Here is a 23,874-nt window from a genome sequence, read left to right on the forward strand (position 1 = left end):
GCCCACCAGCACCTTGTAGGCTCGTTATTTAAAATGTGATATTTCATTAGTTGAATCCGTACAGAAACCGAAGTGTAAAAGCAACACTGTGGTTTTATGGGGGGGTTGTGGGGAATCCACTGAAAGAATATTGCCTGTGACTTTGTCAAAGGGCAAACTCATTTTGCACAGTAATTGAAATTTTGTCATTTCTCTTTATCTTGTTCGGGTTTGTTTTTTGCTTGTTTTTTTCACAAAGAGGGAGATGGAGAAAGAAGAAAAGTCTCAGTATTCCCCAAATAGACTCTCTTCTTACTTTTTCCCCACTTTGAGCATAAACAGATTTTCAGGCTTATATAGAGTACACAGAGTCATGCCCACAGAGAGTGCTGCCAGCACCCATCGCCATCTGCCTCCCCGCAGACTCTGCAACTAAATCCCCCCACTAATCTCCAATTAAAATGGTGATAATAGGTGTTTGCCCAACTCAGTGCCCACCACTGCACCCCTGCTCCGTCCTCCCTTCTTCCAACCTCCCATCAAATCTGTCACGGGGGACTCACACAAAACACATACATACACGAACCCCTTCACTCTTTCCAAAGTGCCCGAAAGGATTGACCTAGATTGAGCCCACTTCACAAACTAATTTCTGCAGCCACACAAAGGAGGATTAGCAAAGATTAAGATGACAAGGTCTGAGGATTGAGAAGTAGCTGGCATAGGCCAATTATAATTACTGCCCGAACAAAAAGCAGACTGTGGCAAATCCAGTCACCAGAGGGCTTGTTTTTGGATCTGCTTTGCTCCCAGACTGTTATTTAGCCTAAACAGTTCCCATTGACTGTACCTTGATGGCTATACATGACACGGTACTGTGCAGTTCGGCATGTGCTGACTGGTCAAAGCATCCAGTAGCTTTGATTCAAACCAGACAGCAAAAGAATACACTGAATAGCAGCAATTACAATCCTCGAGGATGCTGAATGGACTGAGATTTCTCTCTTGATTATATTTCATGTACTAAGCTTTCAACAAAGCTTTTTTAACGGATGAAGTTGCCCATTTCATTTTGTTTTCCTTTTTATGTTTGTGTTTGCTCTCTTCTTGCATTGTTGTGGTAGTTCTTCCAGACTGTACGCAGGTTGCTTGCAAAGAGTAGTTTACAGTGCTTAACCAGTAATTTCCCCTAACATATTCCACATGTGGATTGGTTTTGTTGCAGTACACATCTGCTCTACCAGTGTGATTCATTAAATAATTCATGAATGCAGTTTAGGATATTCCCTGTATTCATGTTGAAAAGTGAGATTAGGAAATTCTAATGAAAATGGAAAATTCAATCCTCTCAGGATAATTTGAATGGCTTAAATTTCTGCTGTTTGCCTTACATCAGAGAGAGACTTGGCAGCTTCATATTGCTGTTGCCTCCGCTCTACTCTGAAAATAAGACTTTTTCATGTAGATCCTTTTTCCGCCAGCGATGAGAGCACAAATATAAGCCCCCGGCTCCATCTCAGTCCATATGAAGCAAAATGTTAGAGAGGGAAACATCTGTAAGGAGCACAGCAGAACCACAGTTTGATGTGGTCACTAAAGCCATCAGCAAATCCGCGTGATAAAGCTCTTCTGAAATGCCAGCCGCTTTTCATCGTTTCTGATGCAGAGCTTTGGGTGTTTTGAAAAGTTTTCACAGCACATTGGTGACTGGGTGTCTGAGTGACTGCGGCTAACAGAGTGTGTCTGTGGGTGTTTGGAAGTGTGTTCAAATGGATGTGCGGTTTGCAGTGTTTATATACGTGTGTGTGTGTGTGTGTGTGTGTGTGTGTGTGTGTGTGTGTGTGTGTGTGTGTGTGTGTGTGTGGTCCGGTGCAGAACAAAAGCGGACACTGATCAGCAGAGCTGGCGTGTGCACGGCACATTCGGAGCAGGAAAAGGAGGCAGGCTTTCATCTTCACTCATGCTTGCTGAGACCCCAATGGGGACCGCATGCCTGAGTCAGGAAAGGAATCCTTTTGTGTGATTAATACTAAAAGTTTAGGGGGTCTCCCGCTGTCGAGGCCTGAGATATAGCTTGGAAGCTCCCATCAGGGGGTCAGAGGAAGCCAATGAAATCACTCTAAGGCACAGATAACAACCTGCCACGGGGGAAGGAAAGCAAAGAATAAAACAGTCAAAATCCTAGCCAGCTGTCAGACGTCTTGCATTACTCTGCTAATTACAAACTCTGTGGGCTTCCTTATCCCTACCTCCCCACCCACTGCTGTCCCAGCCCTCACCTCTGCTCCATCTGTAAGCCTGGCGTTTAATTAAGGAGGCTCTTCTAATTGATGAAAGAGAGTGAGAAATGCAACTTCAAACCGCAGTCTGACTTCCAGTGCTTATAAAAATGCCTGAGAAATTGAAGTTTTGCACACCCCGCGGTCTCATTCATCAGCTGCGGCTAGGCTACCTCATATCAGCACACATTCATTTGTCAGCCTCATTGTGAGCATGCCTCAGTAAACACAAGATTGCCTTCCCTTTCGCTATGTTTTTAGAAAAAAAAAAAAATTTCTTGATTTATTTTTTTTTTTCTTCTGCTTAGCACGGCTGCTTGGATTTGCAGATTAAGGTCTTAGGCTGGAGTTGTTTGTACAGACATGCCTGTCAGAGTGAAAGCAGAGCTGACCTTTATCTGACAGGTAGTTTCAGGGGATCAGGGAGGGTCACTCTGCTGAGCATGATGGGCAATAAAGAGTTTGGATCATATCTCTCCCCTGAAAGAGTGCAGCAATCAAGTCATTTGTTCGTTATGAAAGTGTAGAGGACAACATACATCATTTTCAGTGCGGGAAAGTAACAAACAATTTTAATCTACTTGTTCTTTACGTGAGTATGGCCATTTTATGGTTCTTTATATTTTATACACTCAGTGTAGTGGAGTGGATTATTTATTTATAAGCTATAGTGACTATTTACGTTTCACATTAAGATTGTACATTAAAAAAACACATGATTTCCTTGTGAAACACAATACATTTTTAAAGATTAAACCAGTGGTTTTCAACCTTGTTGGCTCGTAACCCCTTACAAAACAGGAAGTGTCTCTTTGAGGTCCTGTCATGTTTCAGATGTGTATGCAGTTCCTTATAAAACCTCTCTAATGGGTTTGTTTAAATAATTGTTCAAGGCCCAAAGAAGACATACAGTAGTATCCAATATTTCTCGAAAAAAAAAAAACTTAGGGTAGAGAAAAATCCATCTTATTTTCCACCCTGTTAATCCTCTCATGACCGCTCAGATCCCTCATCTCGTGACTGCTTGAAGGGTTGGTTTGGAACGTGAACTACCATGCTGTACATAAAATAGCTAAAAACTAGCTCAACCTCAAACAAGTACAACTGTAAAATGCTACTTTTGCTTGGTTGCACCAGCTTAGTCATCTAAAAATCAATCTAATAATATGGTATGAAATAATGTATCACTCAACTGGGGCCATTTTTCATTCTCTGCCTTTATCTAAGATTTTGGGATTTTGAATGCAGAACTTTTACATGAGCATTTTTTTAGATTATTTGTACTTTTACTTGAATAAATACTTCTTCCTCACTGATTATGTTTGAAGGATTTCTAAAAGAATAATCTTAAATGAATGGCATAGTTCAACACTCACATTACTGTCATACTAGTTCCCTCTGTTGTCTGTTCGAAAGCAGGGAATGGAGGAAAATAACAGCGCACACGTACACCCACCACCTCTGTTGTGAATTCCCTTCCTTAATTAGAAGGCTGAAGTTAATTGATTGTTTTGGCTTCCCATTCACGTCAAGAGAGAATAATGTTTACTGTTTAACTGACTTCACCCAGGCTATGCTACTTTAAAGTGAGTTTACCCCATCAACCCACCTAAACCGCCGAGCCCTCCTCCGCCTCCCCCATTCCTTACCCAACCTCAAACCACACCTGAGTGAAAATCCATATAACAGCAGAAATTGCAGGGCAAATGCCTTTGAGCCACGCTGATTAAAAGACCCAGCAACCCCATTTCAAAGAGAACGTAAACAATGTTATGAGCACACTGCCTGCAGTGACTCACCCCAAACTGTTATTACGTCTGCCTTATGAAGCTGAGCAGCGTTTCATCTCTCTGCGGTTTTCAGCAATGAGATAAGCCTTGAGATCGCTGAGGTAAGCTAAGTGGTCTTAAAAGCATCCCTAAGCGGTTAATAAGTATGTACTAATGACCCCCAAACACATCTTATCAACATGAAAAAGCCTGATATAGCTGTAGCATATCCAAAGGGTGATGTGGTGTTTTGATTCACAGGCTCATAAATCTGCAACTGTCAGAAAAAATGGGAGTGAGTTTTCAGGACTGTTGCAGCATGCAGGTATTGAGCCAACTGTTTATCAAACACATATGTCTTCTTATCTCCGGTCTTGCCCAAGTACGACGTCATCTCTCATCAAACCCACTCTTTCTAAAATCGTTCATCTCTATTTCAACGGGTTTCTGTTGTACATGTCTAAATCGCGTTTTCTCTCACGTACAGTCTTAAGCTTTGAAGCAGCATGACATGTCTGGGGTCCAGCAGAGGAGGATTAAGAAGGTTCCAGATGCTTCTTTCCAGAGATAAGTGGTTTCAGCTCTGACTCTGATAAGCAGTAGAATGGTGGCACCAGCTCGACCCTGTTTTCTTCGGTCTGGTTCCTTCCTGTTGTGCTGCATCTCATCAGCTTACTCATGCTGACTGAATAAACAAATCATTTGAGCTTTGTTATGCATCACCCTGACTGAACTGTTTCACATTTTGGGTTATGCTTATACACTTTCTTGCCAACCCTGTCTCTTCCATTTATATAATAATAACTTTTGTGAAATGTAATTTCTACCTGGATTATGCTCACAGCCGATATTTTTTCAAGGGCGAGGGGTGGTACATTTATATAGATCCGCAGCACAAAGTTTGTAGGGAGGTGGTGGGTTTGGACTTTGACACCGGAGTCTGGGTTTACATCCTGAGTCCTGCATGTGGTTCGGTTTAGGCTACAAGGCACTTTGGTTAAGGTTAGAAAAAGGATGAAGTTTCAGTCCCCTGACTTTCCATCATCTGGTCAAAATTTTAATTTGTCCAATGATTTTTTTTATAACCAAATACCTGAAAAATTAATGACATTTTCATCAGTTGCAGCACTTTGAATCCAGTGCTAATTAGCAAATTTATCACACTAACTCTGTAAACCGTGAACATGGTAAACATTATACTGGCTTTACATCAGCACGTTAGCACTGTCTTCGTATAATGATAGTATGTCAACCTTGACATTTAGCTCAAAGCACTTCTATCCCTATAAGTAAAGCCTCACAGAGCAACTAGCATTGAAACTCAGTCTTGTTGTGTATTAAACAAGGACCTTGATCTTTCCCGGACTTAAAAGGGGCTATAATTATGTTTTTGCTATCGCTACATAGCCAACGTTAGCATTAACAACTGTTCGCTTAGAAGAAACGTTGCGACTTCACTCCTTTACTTGCAAAGAGCTGTCTTCCAGTGATGGAAAGCAGCTGCCAGTGTTAACTCTTGTTTTGCTTCTATCTATTCTATCACTTCTTTTCTTCTGCTTAAGTTAGCATGCTAACCAGCTAGCCCTGGCCCGTCCCTTCTCAGTCCGTCGTCCTGTCTTGACTGCTCAGTCCAACATAAGAACATGAAGAAGTAGCGCATAAAGGAATGAAGTTTGCTGCTGATCTTAAAATGTTTCTTCTAGACTGGTTAGTAAACAGCTGTTAATGCTAACGTTGGCTATGTAGCAATAGAAAAAAAATTACATATAGCACCTTTAAAAAAGTGCTTTGAATGCCTAAACATAACCATAACAGTTTACAATGCTGTAATTTCTACGAGTGGATATTGTAGGAAAATTTTACATATACATTCCATATAACATTTTGCAACTCATTTACTTTTACTGTTAATCACCAACATTTCCTCATGACTTCATATTTAAAATACAGACATGACAGTGGTATCAATCCTCTCTCCTAACTGTCAGCAAGAAAATTTATAAGCATATTTTCCAAAATGTCAAACTATCCCATTAAGTTTAAGAATGTCGTCTCTAACAGTCTGTTGAGTCGGTCGAGAAGCAGGTAGTCAAGGTCAGTCACGAATCCGTTACTCCCCAGAGTTCCATTAATTACAGTGCTTTTCTAAATGTCCTCATCTGATGGAGAAATCACTTCAGGTGATGTTCAAGCAGTAAATTAACGTGTGGCTGCAAAGCAAACCAATTGACAGGGTATCTTTCCTGGGATAGCTACAAATTTTAAAGACAGGGTCAGCGGGATTATCCGGGGAAGAGGCTAAAGTAATGAGACAAGTGAGAGACAGAGGCACAGGGGACAAAAAAAAATGAAAGGAGAAAGAAGAGAGGAGCCATTGTGCATCTGAGCAGATCTCCTCAGACTTAATTACCTCTCATTCATTTTCATTCAGCCTTCTCACAATAATGCAGGGGGGAAGGGGGCATGCCGTGGAGGATAAACAACACTAATGAAAATGTTTTAGTCATGGAAAAAATGAACTAAAAAAAAAACAACTTAAAAACATTAAGAGATTCAACATACATTTGAGCTACTGGAGACAAACAACTGTAGGAATCCCACCCTCCAAACCCAGTAAATATCTCTGCAGTCAGACATCTTGCTGCAGGTTAAAGGAAGCTCCGATAAGGCGGGGGGAAAGGGCTTTGTGTGGCGCTTTCTGTAGCAGTCCAGCAGATGCTATTTTTTCCTCAGTATGTTATCTCCCGAGTCTGCCTTGTGGTCCAGATAAGCACGGTCAGCTGTAGGGCTTTTGAAGCGAGAGTAAACTTTCTTCAAGCACACATAACAACAACACGAATTTAAAACACCGCAACATTTCAACATTTCCATTACATATTCATAAATACAGAAACTGTAGTATGACATTTATAGACAAGAGCTGGCGTTCAGGTGGTATGGCAAGCGTGCTCCAGTATTAATAGGAGGTGGTTTTGAAAACTGACAGGAAATTTAAAAAAGTTAACTGTGCCAATAGAAGATCTTTGCTTTAAATTCAATTTCAGGACATCCGACAGCGACACACTGGCCCCTGACACAGTCCCCTTGCCTTTGGCGGATCGGTCTTCAGCTGCCTGGCTGAATGCTGATGTAATTCAGAGGTCAGAGCGAGGACAACCCAGTGGACGGCTCCCTCATTTTGAAAACATCCCAGACATGATAACAGTATTTGTTTGTGTGTGTGTGTGTGTCTGGGATGGCTTGAAGCAGCTCCACCCTGCATGGTATGAATATTTTTTTTCAGGTGGGTGGCAGCACAAGAGCTCGCCAGGGTTCTTCAGCTTTGTATCCACCAACCGGCACCTCCACCCAGCTGATGAAATCCCCCCAAATCCTCAGAGAAAGGGTCTGGTTTGAGCTGTATGATCTTATTTGCATGTAATCTAATAACAGAATATTTAAATAATATTTTTCTTTGTAGATCTTTAAAGTCACACAACACAAGTTTCTAAGTAGCTTGAGGACACATTGTGCGAAGTTACAAGTTTCTAAGTTAAGATAACTTGACATTATGCAGCTTGTGCAGGTACAGAGTATTAGGGCCACCGATGAGGAAAAAAATATGAGATTTAGACATAAAGGTCAAAATATTTTGAGAAAAAAGTTGCAATGTTAGTAGAAAAAAGTTGGAATTTTGGGGGAAAAAAAGATGTGAAACGATAAGAAAAAAGTGAGATCATGAGAATAAATGAAGTTGCTTCGAGACCAAAATGTCGTATGCTATGATTAGCTTGGGTGGACTGGATTACTGGATGACATGTTCATGTTTTAGTATTTTCCGTTCAGTTACTATTTTTTCTAGCAAAAGACTATTTGTGTTTATTTGTTTTGTGTGTCGTTACTTTCATATGATCGGTATACAGATGGTCTTTGTCTGCAGGTTATCACTTCTGCCCCCCCACACACACACACACACACACAGGTAGCTGTTAGCACCATTTGGGACCATCTCACCCACTGTTTTAGAACTTTATTCCCGAAATAGTATGACTTCAATCTGAAAATCACAGATTATTTTCTTCCTAGCAATGGTCTTACTACTCTGTTGTAATATAAAAAGCCTGATATAGCTTATTCCTCTGTGCCTTCGAGGTCCATTGTTGTCGAAACACTATTAAAAATACTGACTAGTGCATCAAATGTGTATTAATCCGAATCTGAAAATAGTCCCCATTGTACGCACTATTTACTCCCGTTTGAGTAATGTTTGTTAAAAATGCCACTGTCCAGCTGTTTTGCAAAACAACTGTGCTGTTACTTTAAAAAAGAAAATAAAAATGAAACCACGTATTTGTAATGTGGTTTTAAAGATTTATGTCTCCAGTAGGAACCAGTCGGCTTGGAGCTGAGTCAAGTGCCGCAGACGGGGAAGGGAAGTCATAAAGTATTGAGAGACAGACTAAAACATTGTTGGCTTTGGCTTCTCCATGGGATGTGCTGACAGTCTGAATAACGTACAATAACAACGCGCCTGTCCTCTCAGATGTGTTCTGAAAAATGTTAGTTTGCTTGGACAACTTTTTCTGTATCTTTTCTTGCTATTCCTTTGCTATGGTAAATAACTGTGACTCGACATCTGCCAACACTGACAAGCTGGTGAAACGTTAGGATATGTGCAACAAATATGCAGTTAATTTTATTTGAAAAGGTCTCTCTCTGTATGTGTGCGTGCGTCTGCGTGTCCGCGCGCACGTGTACTGCGTTGCCAGGCGACAATGACATGTAGGTACATTGTTTTTATCGCGCTCGGCCACCACACACACAGACTGCCCACACAAAATACCAGACTTCAGTCTGTTCAGCCAAGCTCTGCATAAGCTAACAGCACCCAAAAGATTCACAGTGCTGAAGGGTTGAGCCGTCAGTGGTATGTTCTGGGAGAGGGGTGCGGGGGTGGGGGATAAGACCTACTTCCTGGCGGACAGGAAATTCAGCTTCCTGTCTTGATTAATGGGGTGACTGTTGGATCACAAAGGGGCACTGAGGGGCCTCCCGCACACAGAGCTCCCACATTTCACCTTAAATGTCAACCCTTTTTTTTTTTTTTTCCCTTTCCTGGTTCTCAGTCATAGAAAAATCATCCTGTGTTCTTGATATTTTCAAGATATGGTTATTTCAACATCTCAGCACACATTGTGACAGCCAGAAGAATGCTTGTTTATTTCCCAAGCTCCCACTTCCCCCAGTGTATGTGTGTACTATGGTTGTGAATGCATGAGGGTCCGGATCCAGTAAAACTGGTGTTTCTCAACCTCGTGTCACCGGTCAGGAGTTGTGTCGGGGCGAGGAATGTAAACAGTGAGCAGAGGTGGACTCCTCAGCGCTGGAGGAATGCAGCGAGTGGCAGTCACTCGCTAATGGGATGTTAGAACGGTTACAAACCAGGACACGTCAAAAGTGGGAGGGCTCCACCGCTGGCGAGCCGCTTTGCAATGCGTTTCACTGACGAAAAGTGTGAGAGGGGGCGTAGGAAGTGAGAGGGGAGGCAGGGCAAGGAGGGAGGGAGGAGGAGAGTAGAGAGAGGTGCTTTTTAAGATTCCATGTTCTCCTCCAGCCCCCACAGTTTGCAGATAAAGGTTGCCGTTGCCAAGGTGACTTGACAGAGAAAGGGAAAGTATCTGGCTGTGTTTTGCCTGTTCTTGTGCAGGGAGCTTAGAGCCAGAGGCATAGATAAGATGATTTCAGTCCCTCCTCCACAGAACAAAAGCTGTACGCATGATATACTGCCTTAAATACCCCAGGACACTTTGGCTGCTGTGTTCACTCCAAAGCTGCCTAAATATGTGAAACATGCTGTAATCAGAAAGCGCCCTATGCTGTGCTGAAGCAGCTTTCCCCCTCTAAATCTGCACTATTACGTTAATGTAGACAAATTATCTGCATATTGAAGACAAAGAGACAGTGCTGTATGGTCAAGAGGAAAAAACTCTTATGTTTATTAGCCATGAATTTCACATTGTGAAAAAAATCACATGTACAAAATAATGCCATAAAAATAGAAATGAAACTCTTACATGACAAAAAGAGAAAGAAAGAAAGAAAGAAACCGATGCACACTGACAGCCTTTTCTGTCTAATTTACATCATTATGTGAAGTAGGATACTGTGCTCCAGTCTGAGCCAGCTGGATTTCCAGAGAAAACAGAGAATAAGAGGAGGGCAAGAGTAGAAATGGGAAATGCCACTCAGCAATTAGGAGCAAATTGAAGGGGCATTCATTACTCGCTGTTGTCAGGGAAACTTCTGTTCAATGGGAAAGAAATGCTCTCATCTGATTGGTGGGGCCAGAGGCTCTGTGTTCAAAGGCTGGAGGAGGTCAACATTATGGAGCCACAAGGGTCTCAGTTGAAATGCCAATAAAAGGATGAACTCTTGGAGCGGTTTAAGGAGCTGAGCGGCAATTTACTGCGCTGTTTACCAACTGATCCCCACAGATTTGATTTGATTCGTGAATCCACAACAAAGGACTTCTGGAAAAATTATATACACATTGCGCCGAAACATTACCTCTTACACTGAGTCCATTAATATTCAATTGTAAAATGTCAATGTTCAGGTCACCTAGACAGACATAAAGACAAAAACACTGATTAAAGTTACCAAGACTTTCATATGCAAGTGTTTAGGACATTCTCGCTTTTTGTTCTTTAAGAACTTGCAGTGGTTTATTTTCTTTCCTTTTTTTTATGTGCATCATTAACTCTATGACGAAAAGCACTGCGGTGTCTGCCCTTATCAATGCACAGCTTACTGGATTCAACTCTCTCTCAACTTAATGGTGAAGAAGACTGTGGATTAACACCCCAATGAGCCAAGGTAGCACATGTCACAGTCCTCCAGCTGTCCCGGGGACAGCTGCACCGACCATCGCATTCTTAACCATGTCAGGGTTGCTCTGCGATGTCCCTGATAGTTACTGGGTCACATACGCACCGTTCCAGCAGCCTTCTCTGTTTCATGGTTCATATTATCTTATTTTGTTGGTGTAGTTTGAGCCCCCGACGGGCCAATTTAAGGCAGGTTTGGACCCAGGTTAGAGCTTAAAGCGAATCTATCAGAGGCAAAATGATCATTTCTTTCTTTGAACCTCATTTGGTCTTCTTATTTGGGCACTGACCCTGTGGCCTAATATGCTTTACATCATCAGTAAATTGGAGCCACTCTTCCTATTCCATCCATACTCTGACATAACTGAAAACCCTGGGAGAGCTGCACCTCTGTCTCCTTTAAAAGAAAGGGTTCCTCCTGGGAAAAGACTGAACTGTGCAAAATGCAGCCCAACTGGGATCAAATAAAACACAAAACCTGGCCATGCATGACATAACCCGAACATACATATGAATGCAGGCAGAGAAGAAATAAATAGGATTGAACATATTAACATAACAGAGTAATCATTGGCATATAAATTAAGACTACATTGCAGCAAGTTTAAAAAGAAACTGATTAATTCTCAGTTCAGGTTAAGGTGACAAGATTTCTGTGACCACAAAGAAGAGTTCATGCCAGTTTTTCTGAATCACTATGAGTGGACATGCTCTAAAAAGGCTTTATCTATGAATCAGCAAGCAAGCCACTGCTTTTTATCAGAATAACAGAAGCACAGCCGGTCTTTTATGGCATTTAAGTGTACAGCTGAATATGACTGTGTCTTTTCTGAAGCGCTGAATCCAAACACTGAAAACTGCCCCTGTGTACAGTGGGTTCGTTAGCCGGCACTCAGCGGGTGTTAATGCGTATCTGCAAAACAGCAAACATGTAAGGTCGTGACCCCGAGGCACCTCAAACCAACCCCCCCCGACCGCGCACAGATCCCCTCCATCCTCCTCACCCTCAGCTGGTGTTGGTCATCAACACCTCGTGGCATACAGTGACAGCTAACTGCCAAAGCCTTCACAAGAGGAACACTCAAAGGTTTGTTTCTGTGTCTGAGCTGTTAGAAGCACGCCTTTAAAAGAAGAAGGAAAAAAAAACATACAAGGGGTCAAACTAAAGAGCTTATTAGAGGATAGAAGGGGGAGATTTGCTCCTTCATTGTGCCTGTTATATATCAGCTGTATTCAGTCAAACTGAGTTGCTTTCTGTTCTTTAGCACACCAATCATTGCATTCTCCCTCCCTCAATCTAAATAGAACATTCATCATGCTAAACATTGCAGTCTCCATGAAAAGAGTATTTTTTCTTCTTTTTTTTTTTTTACCATAGAGAAAAACATCAATAAAGATCCTCACAAGCCTCTCATGACTAAATGGGATAAAATGCAGGTTGTGTAATATTTTTGCAGTCCTCATAACACAGCATGATGTGCCTGATACGCTAGATGCAGGCAAGGATGGAATTTTTGTCCTCGCATAACAAGCAGCCGTTTGTTTTGTTTGTTTGCGTGAGTTACTGTGCTGTACGTGTTAGCCTCCTTCCCAGACACAAGAGATGACATCCGGTAAAGTGTCCACCTGTGCGTGTCTCTGGTTCTGCATCGTTGCAACATCGAAATGAATGTGGGGCGTCTGTACATCATTGCTCAGTGTCTCTTTTAGAGGAAGAGAATGTGTGCTTCTTCACAGTTGGAGTCCAGTAGATGATGCAAAACATGGAAATCTGAGGGAGAGAAAAGAATGACTCGTTAAACAGGCTAATATGACGTAGGAAGATGCCTGAAAGCAAACAACCCTCATCAGTGTAAAGGTGACTTATTAATTAGTCAGAGTACAAAAGCTCCCGGATTACCTGACAACCTTCTTGTAATGTTCTTTTTCTTGAAATAGGCTAACCAGCTGCTGAGTGTAGCTTCATATTCATCGTACAGACACGAAAGTGGCATCGATATTCTACTTTAGCTTTTGGCATGAAGGTTAACAAGCGTATTCCTCAAATTGTCAGTCTATTCCCTTAACACTGTGCACGTGCCATACCCCGTTCGTTCTTTCAACCGGAACCCACTTAAACTGCCAAACTCCCATGGGGATTGGAAACCAGATGAAGCCGATCAGGTTACTTTAGCTCAGCGTATGTAGAGACTGATTCGTGTGTAGCGGAGTGACGTTCGTTCATTTAGTTCTTATCCTTCGATTATCTGGCAGATGTCAGGTAAAAAGTCTGGTGTTATGAGGCAAGATACGGTATCTTAGACAAGATTTTAGTTAAAATTGTAAAATTGTTATGGAGCTTAAAAGTTGTGTTTTCTTGGCCTTGAAGCTGTGTTACAGTGTTCTGGTGAACAACGCATATATTTATTTGGTCATCAGTCACATTTCTTATCATAGATTTTCATAAATTTCTGAGTGTAAATATCTTCTAAATATCACCAACAGTCTTCCTGAAAATATGGCTACATTATCAACATTAATGAAATCAGTCAAAAATACAGTGTTGTTTGGTTTTGTCAGTACCATTTGACCCTACTAGAAGCCTTCCAGGAAGAAGTAACTAAAAAGGAGGAATCTCAGACAAGTTTGATTTGTTCCCCTGGGAAAAACTGAGAACTTTTTTTTCTCTCACAGCTACAGTCTCCTTCTGTGAGGTCTAACATACTTCCGTCCCCTTTCATTCCTAAACAGTCAGCCTTCTTTTCCGTTCCTCCACATTTTGTCTTTTCACCGCGTTCAGTGAGAAGACTGTCAGTTGCCATGACAGGCAGGGCGCACAAAAAACAAATTCTGTATTAAATTAGTGGCAGGATTATATCCTTCACTGAACACTGAGTTGCACTGGCTTAGAGATACTTCAAACCTCCACTCCTAGTCTCTCCCTTTCAGAGATGAGTCAGTGAAAAGAAAAGGAATAATAAGTCTTCGAAAATATTTCATCCTGTGGAGAGGAGGAACATCACTGTATCGTAGCAGTGGAGCTGCTCTGAGCTGCTTCCTGGCATTAACAAATGGGAGACTGTGTTGTGCTGGACAGCTGGGGAGTCGCTCTGCTTCTCTACTCCGCTTTCTCAGGAGCTGAGGGCCGCCAACCACTTCAACAAATACAGCTAAACGAAAAGGGGCTGCCTGCATTGGCGCGTGTGTGGGGGTGAATCGGTGTAGGGTGTAGGGTGTAGGGTTCGTGCGTCGTGATGTGATCATGTATAAGCCTGCAGCATGCAGAAAGATCAGGTTTGCCAGCTGACTACACATGCTCCACATACGTCTGGCCTGTTTATCATCAGAGCAGGAGAGCAGGGTTAGAATGAAGCCAAGAAGACATCGATGGAGCCAGAAGAGACTGCGGAGTTCGGGGGGGGGGGGTATTCCTCACTTCCCCTTCTGCCACTTCTCTCAGTCACCTCTACTTGTAACTGATGATGAATGGTTTCCGACACTGCGTGAGTTGCCGGCTGCCTCGCTCTCACCCAGCGTAAAGACCATCACCTCAACAAAGAGTGGATTAGCCTCGCCAGGGTGTTGTAGCCTGCTGGTGTGTGGCTTGTCTAATTGGCAGACCCCCTTTTCCCTCTTACAGAGATTTCCCCCACAGGAGCAATAAAAGTATCCTATTCTCTTTCGATTACCCTATCTGTCCTTCGGCCCATCCCCACAGCCACATAACTCACTTAACTAAGGCACACAAGCCCCTATCAATCCCCCCAATGGCCCACCCGCCCTCCTATAGATCTCCCCCCTCCCTTCTGCTGAGAGGACTCTACCTATCCTGTCAGTATTTCTCTTATTGTAAAAATCTGAAAGCCTGTGCGACCCAACATCGGGTACCACAGATTGTCAGTATCAGCATATATATTGGCTGATTTGCAAATATAAATTGCAGCAAATTAAAGTTTTATGGGTTGCATTTTTTTTTAATTAGTTTTTACTTAATTCAAGTTATTCTTGTTGTATTTGTGTATTAATTTGTAGTTAATATTTATAACGATTTAATTTTGTATGATGTTTACTTACAAAAATGTATATTTATTTCATTTACTTCAGTGTGTTGATCAACATGAAAATGTTCTGCCTCAGTATGTATCTTTGTGAATCTTTGCCAGATCTGAAGGACCATTGTTTTTTTGTTAGAAAGGAATATCAGCCAGTGCATCGTCCAGTATTTCGTACTCTGAAATACTCATATTAGTAGATGCCTAAAAAATGCCACAGTGAATGGACTCTATTTCATATACAAACAAATAAATAAATGAGTAGATAAATTAAAATTGCAACTGAATATCAATGTTTTATAAATGGCTTAATTAAAATAAAAAAAGTGCAACTTTAAAACCCTTTAAAGAGTAGGAATCATGGTGGACAGTTTAAAAAAAGGATCAAAATCGATGCAGCAGAACCAAAGATATCATCTTTTTTATCCCATGCATTTTTTCTTCCATATCAAAACCTGGCCTCCTAAATAAACCGCAATTCACGTGTAGCCTCAAGCCTGAAGCCTCCAACAGAGATGAGAAGCAGGTCTGATAATTTCACCTCTCTCTAGCTACACATACCCAGGTTTTTGTTTTTTTTTCCATTTTCAAACTTGTTGTCTTCAGCCCCAACCAAAGGGCTTAAACAACTTCTATCACATATGCAGCAGTTCTCCCCAAGACTTATAAACAGGCTTTGATGTGTAAAATTGGTGGATTTCCCCTTTCAAACAGACAAAGAGACATGAGAGGTCAAACTTACCTCATGAAAACGGTGTGGGTAGAGGGTCTGGTGCTCAGGCAGGCAGATGCTTCCAGGTGCTGACAAAAGCAGTGGGAATGAGCGAGTATGGCACAGTAGTGATGCTGTTCCATGCATCCAGCGTGGGGTCATAGCAGTCCAGAGTTTTACACCGCTGTGTGCCAAAGTATCCACCCACCACATACAGTTTGTTCCCCGATGCTACAGCCTGGCAGCTCATCCGCTTGGCTGTCACATCGCCCACTTTAGTCCACTGGTAGCTCTCGCTGCTGAACTTGTAAGCCGAACATGCTGAGAACTCTGTATCCCCACCCATGACAAAGATCTGGTTTCCCAGCACGGCAGCGGCTGTGTAGCGCCATGGTTGCGGGCAGGACGCAGGCACAGTCCATCGATTCTCCTGCGGATCGTAGCACTGCACCTTGGGCAGCTTGTCGTGGGTGACGCTGGTTCCTCCAAAGGCAAACAGCTTGAGCTTGACGCTGACCACTGCTGCATTGCTCACACCTTCTCTCAAAGGAGCCACCATGGTCCACTTGTTTGCCACTGGGTCAAACTGCTCCACCTGTTTGAGTGACACTGATGGAGAAGCCGGGAGGCAGCCAGTTGCTGCAGTGTGACCGCCTACCACGTAGAGGCAGTGTTTCAGCTCCGCAGAGCCATGGCCAAACCTGGCGATGAGCATGGGAGCTGCTTTGGACCATTCTTCGTGGACGGTGTCGTACACCCATACATCTTTGGACACACCGTTCTCTGAGCCTCTCCCACCAGTGATGTACACCTTGCAGCCGATGGCGCAGGCGCTGAACTCCTTCCTGGGGCTTGGGATGTCAGCTTTGGGGATGATCTCTTTGGCCTTCTGGTCCACCAGGTACAACTTGTCACACATGAAAGTCTGCCCTCCCAGAAGAAAGAGGGCATGGCTGGTTTTTCTTGGTCGAGCACACGGGCTGTTAACAACGCCGTCATTCTGCAGGATTTTCAGCTTACAGCGGATGGCTTCATCCACCAGTTCCTTGCTCTTGGCCTGGGCGTTGATCAGCTCTTCTGTCGAGACATTCTCCATCAGAAAGATGGCAGGTAGCAGGGCGAGGCGGACCGTTCTCAGAAGCTCTGGAAGGTGGCAATGCCTCCTTTCCAGGTCATAATTGATCCAGTTAAGGGCAGCTTCATAAACCAGTCTCTCATCTTCCGTCTCTAGCTCCTCATGCGACAAAAGCTGCACCACCATATCTTTGGGCAGTTGGAGGAAGTCCTCTGTCTTGCAAATAGCAGGGAAATTGCTGAGGCACATGCCCCAGGAGAGCTCTGACAGCTTGGTGCACTGGTGGGCGTCGGACAGCAACAGCATGCCAAGACAGTTAGAAGGGTGAAGGTTTCTCTCTAGGAATTCAGCACAGGCATCACGGATGTCCTGAAACTCCAACATGTCCCCTGCTTCCAGTAGCGACTCTGCGTTCTCCTCGTTGATGACCACGCGTGACGAGTATGCGTAATCCAGCAGGAGCTCCAAAACCTCCGGGTGGATGGAGTCATGGAAGTCGACCTCGCTGGCCTGGCTCTCCCTCAGCCCGCCACTGAACATGGCCTCGAAGTAGCGGCTGCAGGCGGCCAGCACGGCGCGATGGCAGGGGAAGGAGCGGCTGCCGGCGTGAAGCAGGACGTCTGTGAAAAGCCTTTGCTGCCGCAATGAGTTGAGGTGCATGAGGACACTGTCGGCATAGGAGGACTTGTGGAACAGGTAGATGTTCATAGAGCCAGTGCTGGCTCTCGATTTTCGGTTCTCATGGACGCACACGGACATTTTCATTGAATCCTGAAAGAGAAAAAGACACCAAAAAAAATCTCCCTTTAATGCTTTCATGTTTTAATTCAATTATTATATTTGCTAGCTGAAAAACATTTGCGGGTAGACCTGAGAGTTTAGCATCATAATAATGAGTTTCCTGTGAAGAGGAGGCAAACTTTCAGCCACAAAGTCACAGCTTAAGGAAAGAAATTAGATTATTAGTGTGTTATAAGAATTTATCTTCTATCATCCAGTCTCCATCTAAAGATCTCCACTCCTCCAGTCTCCTCTTCCACCATCAGTCTGTCCATCTGTCGCGTATTCTTTCTGCCACTGATGAACCCTGTTCTTTTTCTTGGCCATGCCAAGTGTACGTGGTTTAGCACAAACATATTCATATGTATTATGACTGAAAAATATTCAAGAATATTTATGATCCGAGAGTCCTTAGGGAATAATGTGTTTTATATGTTGTATTCATAATTCAGATAATACACTGCGACGTATGCAGCTTTCGGTTTCTGTAAAAGAAAGAAAGTGTAGGTGCTTTTGTTCTTCATCTTTTTATTATATATTTTTATTTATCTTCTAATACATTCAAATAGCAGATGTAGGAATTTGTCATCATTTTTTACCCATGTCCGGTATTTTGAAAGTTAGGCGTAAAATACACGAGATGTTAGTTTCTATGCGAAAGTTGAATGTAATTACTATAAATCAGGCTAAATTATATATCAGAGAGACCAGATTGTTTGTCTTTAAGATTAATGATTAAAAAGCCGACTGTGCCATAGTTTTTGTTTTCTATGAAGCAGTAAAGCGGGCCTAATTGTCTTATTAAACCGCGTCCTCAGCAGCGACTATTGCACTTTCACACACTTTAATGTCAGTGCTTAAATATTACATTGCTCAGCCCTAATATCCATAATCTGATTAATGAGTGCATTTTTGGAGAGGATATTGCAGTCCTTCATAAGAGGAAGAATGACATTAGGAAGAGATTCTGTGATTACAAGTATTAGTGGCCCACTTCCGGGAGTCATGAGGGTCAAGGAGATAACAATTGTCTGCTCTTCAGAGAGCAGGAGGCTTTTTCACTTTCAAGTCTGAGCAGTACTTAACCCCCCCTTGTTGAGATACCGTGATTCATACTGTAAGGAAGACAAGAGGAAAGAAAAAGATAGCAGGACTCCTTTAAGCCTCTGAGAAATGCACAGAATTTACACCACTCCCCTTCCAGAAAGTCACAGCTCCCATCCTCCCTGTCCTTGCCCTGTCCTCGATCAGGGCTCGCTTTCTCTCACCCAATTTCAAGACATGTCAAGTGCCTCCAGCACTCTATTTCCAGAGGTACTGGCCTGACCTAGTAAATCCACCACTGACAGATTCTTCGACCAGATTTATAGACATTTTAAGGTCTCAGCCTGCTCCAGGGACTTGGGTTCTCTGCAAATAATTTGAGGAGTAATGGAATATCTTAACAGTAAACCTTAACACCAATTATACTCCACTCAAAATCTGCTGGGGTTGTTTTTTTATTTTTCATTTTTCTGGATCACAAAAGATTTTCCTTTCATTCTGGCAGGGGCCGTAGATTCCGAGGACGACAAGTTTTCAAGGCAAAGTTGTTTTCAAAGTAGGAAAACGTCCATTAAAACTTTTCCAAAAACTCCTGCAGCATAATCTACTCCTCCACTGCCCAGCTATATGCTCAGTACGTCACAAACGCAGTGAAATAACCGACTTCATAGTGCAACACAGACAGTGTGTTTTTTTCTACGTCTTTTTATTTTGGAATAACTACCAGTGTTTTGACACTCTTTTTTCCTCCCTAACAGCTTTGTCACGATTGTAATCTCTTGTAACTGACTGAGGTCAAGCCGACCGCAGCGTCTATTGTTTCTCTGTCATTGAGAAAATGTTAAAACAAACCTCCAGGTGGTCAGGATTTGATCCTCAAAAGATAGATTTCCCCTTCAAGACTTAAAGAGTTCAAATGTTCCCAGGTGCCTTAAATGGTTCCTCTACAACCCAGCTGTAGAGGAAAATTTCCATTTTCCTAATGTTGCATCATCTGCTCCAAAATCCTCAGAATTTTTTCTCATGAATAGACAATCACGCTTGAACCCTGCAGATACAAATGAAAGTGCAGTGGGGCTTTCTGGTGAGCAGTGTCACTCACAACCTTTGGCTTCAACAGAACTTTACCGTTGCTTGTCATAATTCCCAGGAACACGATTACTCCAAACCTAGCTTAGCTCAATTTACGACTTGGAAAGCCATACATACATACATATTGCTTTCCAAGTCATGTAGCCATATTTCAGAATAATAAAAGGTGGAGGAATATTATTTGTCAGAACTTGATGAAATGCAAAACCAACTGCACTTTTGGTTCATCAGGATTTATTGCATTCCGGCACTGACAAACTTGAACAATTGGTCCTAATAAATCAGGGCATTAAACCTGAGAGGTTCTGCATATGCTAATCGTTAGCATGTTAATAAATATAACCTTTAGTAGTCAAGGTTTGAGGCACAGTAGCTGACGGGCAGATGAATGCTTTGATTAGTCCAACGGAAACTCTGTTGAACATGATAAGAGTTAAATGACTCGGAACAAATCAACAGCCCTGATTATTTCAAACGATACAGTTTTGTCATTTGTTTCTCATGGGGGAGAAAAGAGACAATACAAGGGGTTAAAAAAACAAACAAAACAAAAATACTTTCCTAGATCACTAATGGCAGTTAGTAAATGTCACTATTGCTGCTCTTTTACCAAACAATCTGCTGTTTCAGTGCTGGTGTTCTGAATTCCAAAGTAAAACCATTTCCTCTATGAAACGACTCAGCGATCCACAGTATTATCTCATCTTGATAATGGTGAGGCACGACACGGTCCTGTCCTCAGAAACGCCAATATTTTGATCCGCTGTCCAAATAAGAGTTTGAGTCAAGAATTTCAAAATATCCACCCAAAAAAAAAAATCATATTTAACTCGTAACAGAATCTACTCATCTATTCAACCATTTAACCTTATTATAATAACTTGGAATTTTACACTGATTGCCTCATTGCCCTAAACGACGATAATCAGAAATATTACAGTTTGTACGTTCCATACAATTACCGTAGGTGATCTGCTTGTATAATCTAAGTTCTGCATTTTATCAAACAATTAACAACAAAGTTTTCCTCAGTTAAATGAGCTGGCTCATACGTGCAGTGAGTGCAGGAGAGCTGAAGGAAGACAAGAGCGGTAAACCACATTCTTCTCCAATTTGCATTTAAAAGGATAAAGCCCAGATCACCAAGCAGGCCTGCAGGTCCTGAAAACCCTTTGTTCATACATTTGTAATTTAAATGGGAATTTGTCCTTTGTTACAAAGTTGCTTGTCCCCAACATTTGTCCAGTAAGGATGTTTTATTACTGCGTGTCAAACCTATATATTCCGATAAGAAAAAAATGATTTCAGAGTACGTGGATTATTGTAAATGTTGTATTTGTTCTTCTATTGCTCCTTGATCGTGAGAAGCAATCTAGACTCTAGGCTGTCTGTAATGTTAAGAAGTTTCTTGTAAACTGCGGCACATCCCTCTGGACATTAACCCAACACACGTAAACAAAATCAGGTTCCTTCAACCAGCATAACCACTTAAATCAGAGTATTCCTTTAATCTGGCTGTTCACAGTAAACGGCTTGCAGCAAGACTGTAAACATCCTGAGTGCAACAAGTTGCCGTGAAATTCCTGACGCCATAAAAATCTCAAATCTCATACAAATCTTACTTGCAAGAATCATGAAAATCATAAGTTATTACTTTACTATGGAGAAAGCAAGTTGGAAATCTAGGATAATCCTGAGGACACTGGCAACGAACTAACTGTTTTGTTTTTTTTATTTCTGCTCCAACTGAGAAGGAATACATGTCTTGTTTTCAGCCACATCCTCGACTTCAACTTCAGCCTTTTGACCAGCTCACCTCGGCTTACAGGGGACTTTAGGGCTGATGCTAAGGCCCAAAAAACAACATCAGTGACAGTTTGCACATCGTTTACAGAGCCTGCACTTATGAGGAAGTACAATTAGCAGGAAGTGTGAGGTCCTCTTCCCTGGCTAAACTCAAGAGTTTTCACATGGCAGAATGCAGCCGACAACCTGCTCTTTTGCTTTCAGCTTCACCCTGCTTTTCTCATTGTGTCTGATCAGGGTGTGCACTCACTTATCATTCACTTAGATTCGAGGGAGTTGCTGGTTTAAAACCCGTTGTTTACATGACACCACGAGGGCTATTTGCATATTGGTCTTGATGATAACCTCCAGGACAATGTCAAATAAAGACAGGCAAGGCAAAACCTTCCTCTGGTAGTTGATTTACAGAAAAGTTCATATTTTGATAAGTGTTTCAGTTATTTTTAGCAGAAAAAGTGGAAAGGATGCAACAGATTCCGACACGTATGCGAATGCATTTAGGTTCTGGACTGTTGGTCGGAAAAAACAAGCCGAGGTCATGTTTTGGTTTGTGTTGTTTTGTTTTTTAGCAATTTATAGTGTAAGCAATTAATCAGTTGATCGGAAAATGACTGTCAGATTCGTCACTAATGAAACTAATTCTTATCATCAATCAGTGCTCACGGTCTCATCATTTGTCCTTGGTCTCACGATTGATCTCGCGGCCTATTTTCCGCCACAGTTACGGGGCCAGTACATTCACGCCAACGCGCCCGGAGAGGACGGGGAGAGACGGCGGCGGGGGTTGCCCTCCTCTCCCCCTGGCAAGAAAGCGGATCCGCGGGCGCACATCGCCAGGGAGCTCACGCTACACGCCACACTCCCGGAGAACATGGCAGGAGGAAGATGCACAGGCAAGCCCCCGGACTGCACCGGAGGCCTGGCTGGCCGCAGTCTGTTCAAAATCACTGCCAGGTGTTCACAGTCAACCGTGGACCCGGGAAGAGGGGTGGGAGGGAGAGACTTCAAAAGTAAACACCAGGCTTATATGGGCCAAGAATATACATCTGCCACTGGGGAAAAAAAAGAAAAAAACAGGAACAAGATGCAAAACAAGGGGGAAGAGCAGCAGCTATTGATCTGCATGTCTGCATCAATCCTCGTCTAAACCAAACCGAATCACATGTATAGGCTCAGACCAGCTGTCCACGTATGTACATATATATATATATATAAATATGTATGTATATATATATATATATATATATGTATATACACAGACACACACACATATATATGTATGTATATAGCTTATCAAATTGCAGCACATGAGGAGCGCGTGTCACACCTGATGTCGCCTTGAAAACATGTAAAACATCTCGAGCATGCACGAGTATGTAGGAGCAGGACGCTGACAGGGAGCACAAAGGAGGAGAGGAGACGTGGAGCAAGACACGGCACAGTCAACGCGCTGGGCGAACGACAGCAATAACAGGTTATTGAGAGGATCGATAAGCGGCGTTTCCGATCACTAGGCGGATTTCTGTTGCGCTTCCCCCGTCACAACCCGGAGTTTTTCCATCGGCAGGTGATCAGCAGTTGTTTGAATGAAAGGAAACAAAGCAACACGCCAAACGCGTGAACGAGGTGTAAAACGCCCGTCGGGATCGGGATTTGTCGTCAACATGTACCTCTTTGGGTGAAAGCAGGAGTTCAATTGTGCCCGAACTATCCCTGGAACATGCCACTTCTGAAAGAGCCACGGTGCAAGCCTTGCGCTCGGGGAGTCTAGCAACTCCTCGGGTTATCTCCGAAATGCTGGCGTGGATGAGGCAGTTTTCCTCCACCACACTGGCTTTGCTGCAAATTCCGGAAGTTATTGTTATGTCTATATATACATATATATATATATATATATCTATATATATATATATATATATCAGGGCTCCGCACAAAACAGACGGGCTTTACTGTAAAGGATGAGCAGGGATGTTGGGAAGCTTTCCTCCGGCGCCGCAGCTCCGCTCCTGTGTGACGGTCCTGCTCCTGCGCTCCCGGTGCCCTCTCTCACCGAAACCAGTGGGTGTGTTTACAGCGTGAAGGGGGAGGACCGTCACCTAGTGCAGGAAACGAAGAAGCGTGTGTGTGTGTGTGTGTGTGTGTCTGTGTAGGGGAGGTGGGGGCTTTGAGGCCCCAGGACCTCGGTTTGGGGAACCAGTGGCCTGAGGGTGTGGAGGGAAACTAACTATCTCCAGCGCTGCGCATTTGTGTGATACTTTTATTTGAAAACTATAGTTACTGGTTACTTAAGTAAAAGTACCAGTGTTTTAATGTATTGCCACGGGCCCTCTTGTGAGTCTGAAATATAGTTTGAATTGAAAGGTAATTGATTGAATTAATGTAAAAATACTCCATGAGAAATAGAAGTCCCGAGTTCAAAATTCTACTAATAAAAGTACAGA

The 23,874-nt window shown here is 42.7% G+C and overlaps 1 protein-coding gene across 1 annotated transcript; it reads right to left on the reverse strand.

Moving 5' to 3' along the window:
- Window positions 1–11,881: 11,881 nt before the first annotated feature.
- On the reverse strand, window positions 11,882–23,297 carry enc1 (ectodermal-neural cortex 1). Its single transcript, XM_040156515.1, has 3 exons — window positions 23,104–23,297; window positions 15,667–17,482; window positions 11,882–12,664 (listed from the first exon to the last, which is right to left on the reverse strand). The coding sequence occupies exon 2, from the start codon at window positions 17,474–17,476 to the stop codon at window positions 15,701–15,703; it is 1,776 nt and encodes a 591-aa protein (XP_040012449.1). The 5' UTR covers window positions 17,477–17,482; window positions 23,104–23,297; the 3' UTR covers window positions 11,882–12,664; window positions 15,667–15,700.
- Window positions 23,298–23,874: the final 577 nt, after the last annotated feature.

Source organism: Xiphias gladius, chromosome 20 (assembly GCF_016859285.1).
Source record: "Xiphias gladius isolate SHS-SW01 ecotype Sanya breed wild chromosome 20, ASM1685928v1, whole genome shotgun sequence".
In the NCBI taxonomy this organism is placed as follows: domain Eukaryota; kingdom Metazoa; phylum Chordata; class Actinopteri; order Istiophoriformes; family Xiphiidae; genus Xiphias; species Xiphias gladius.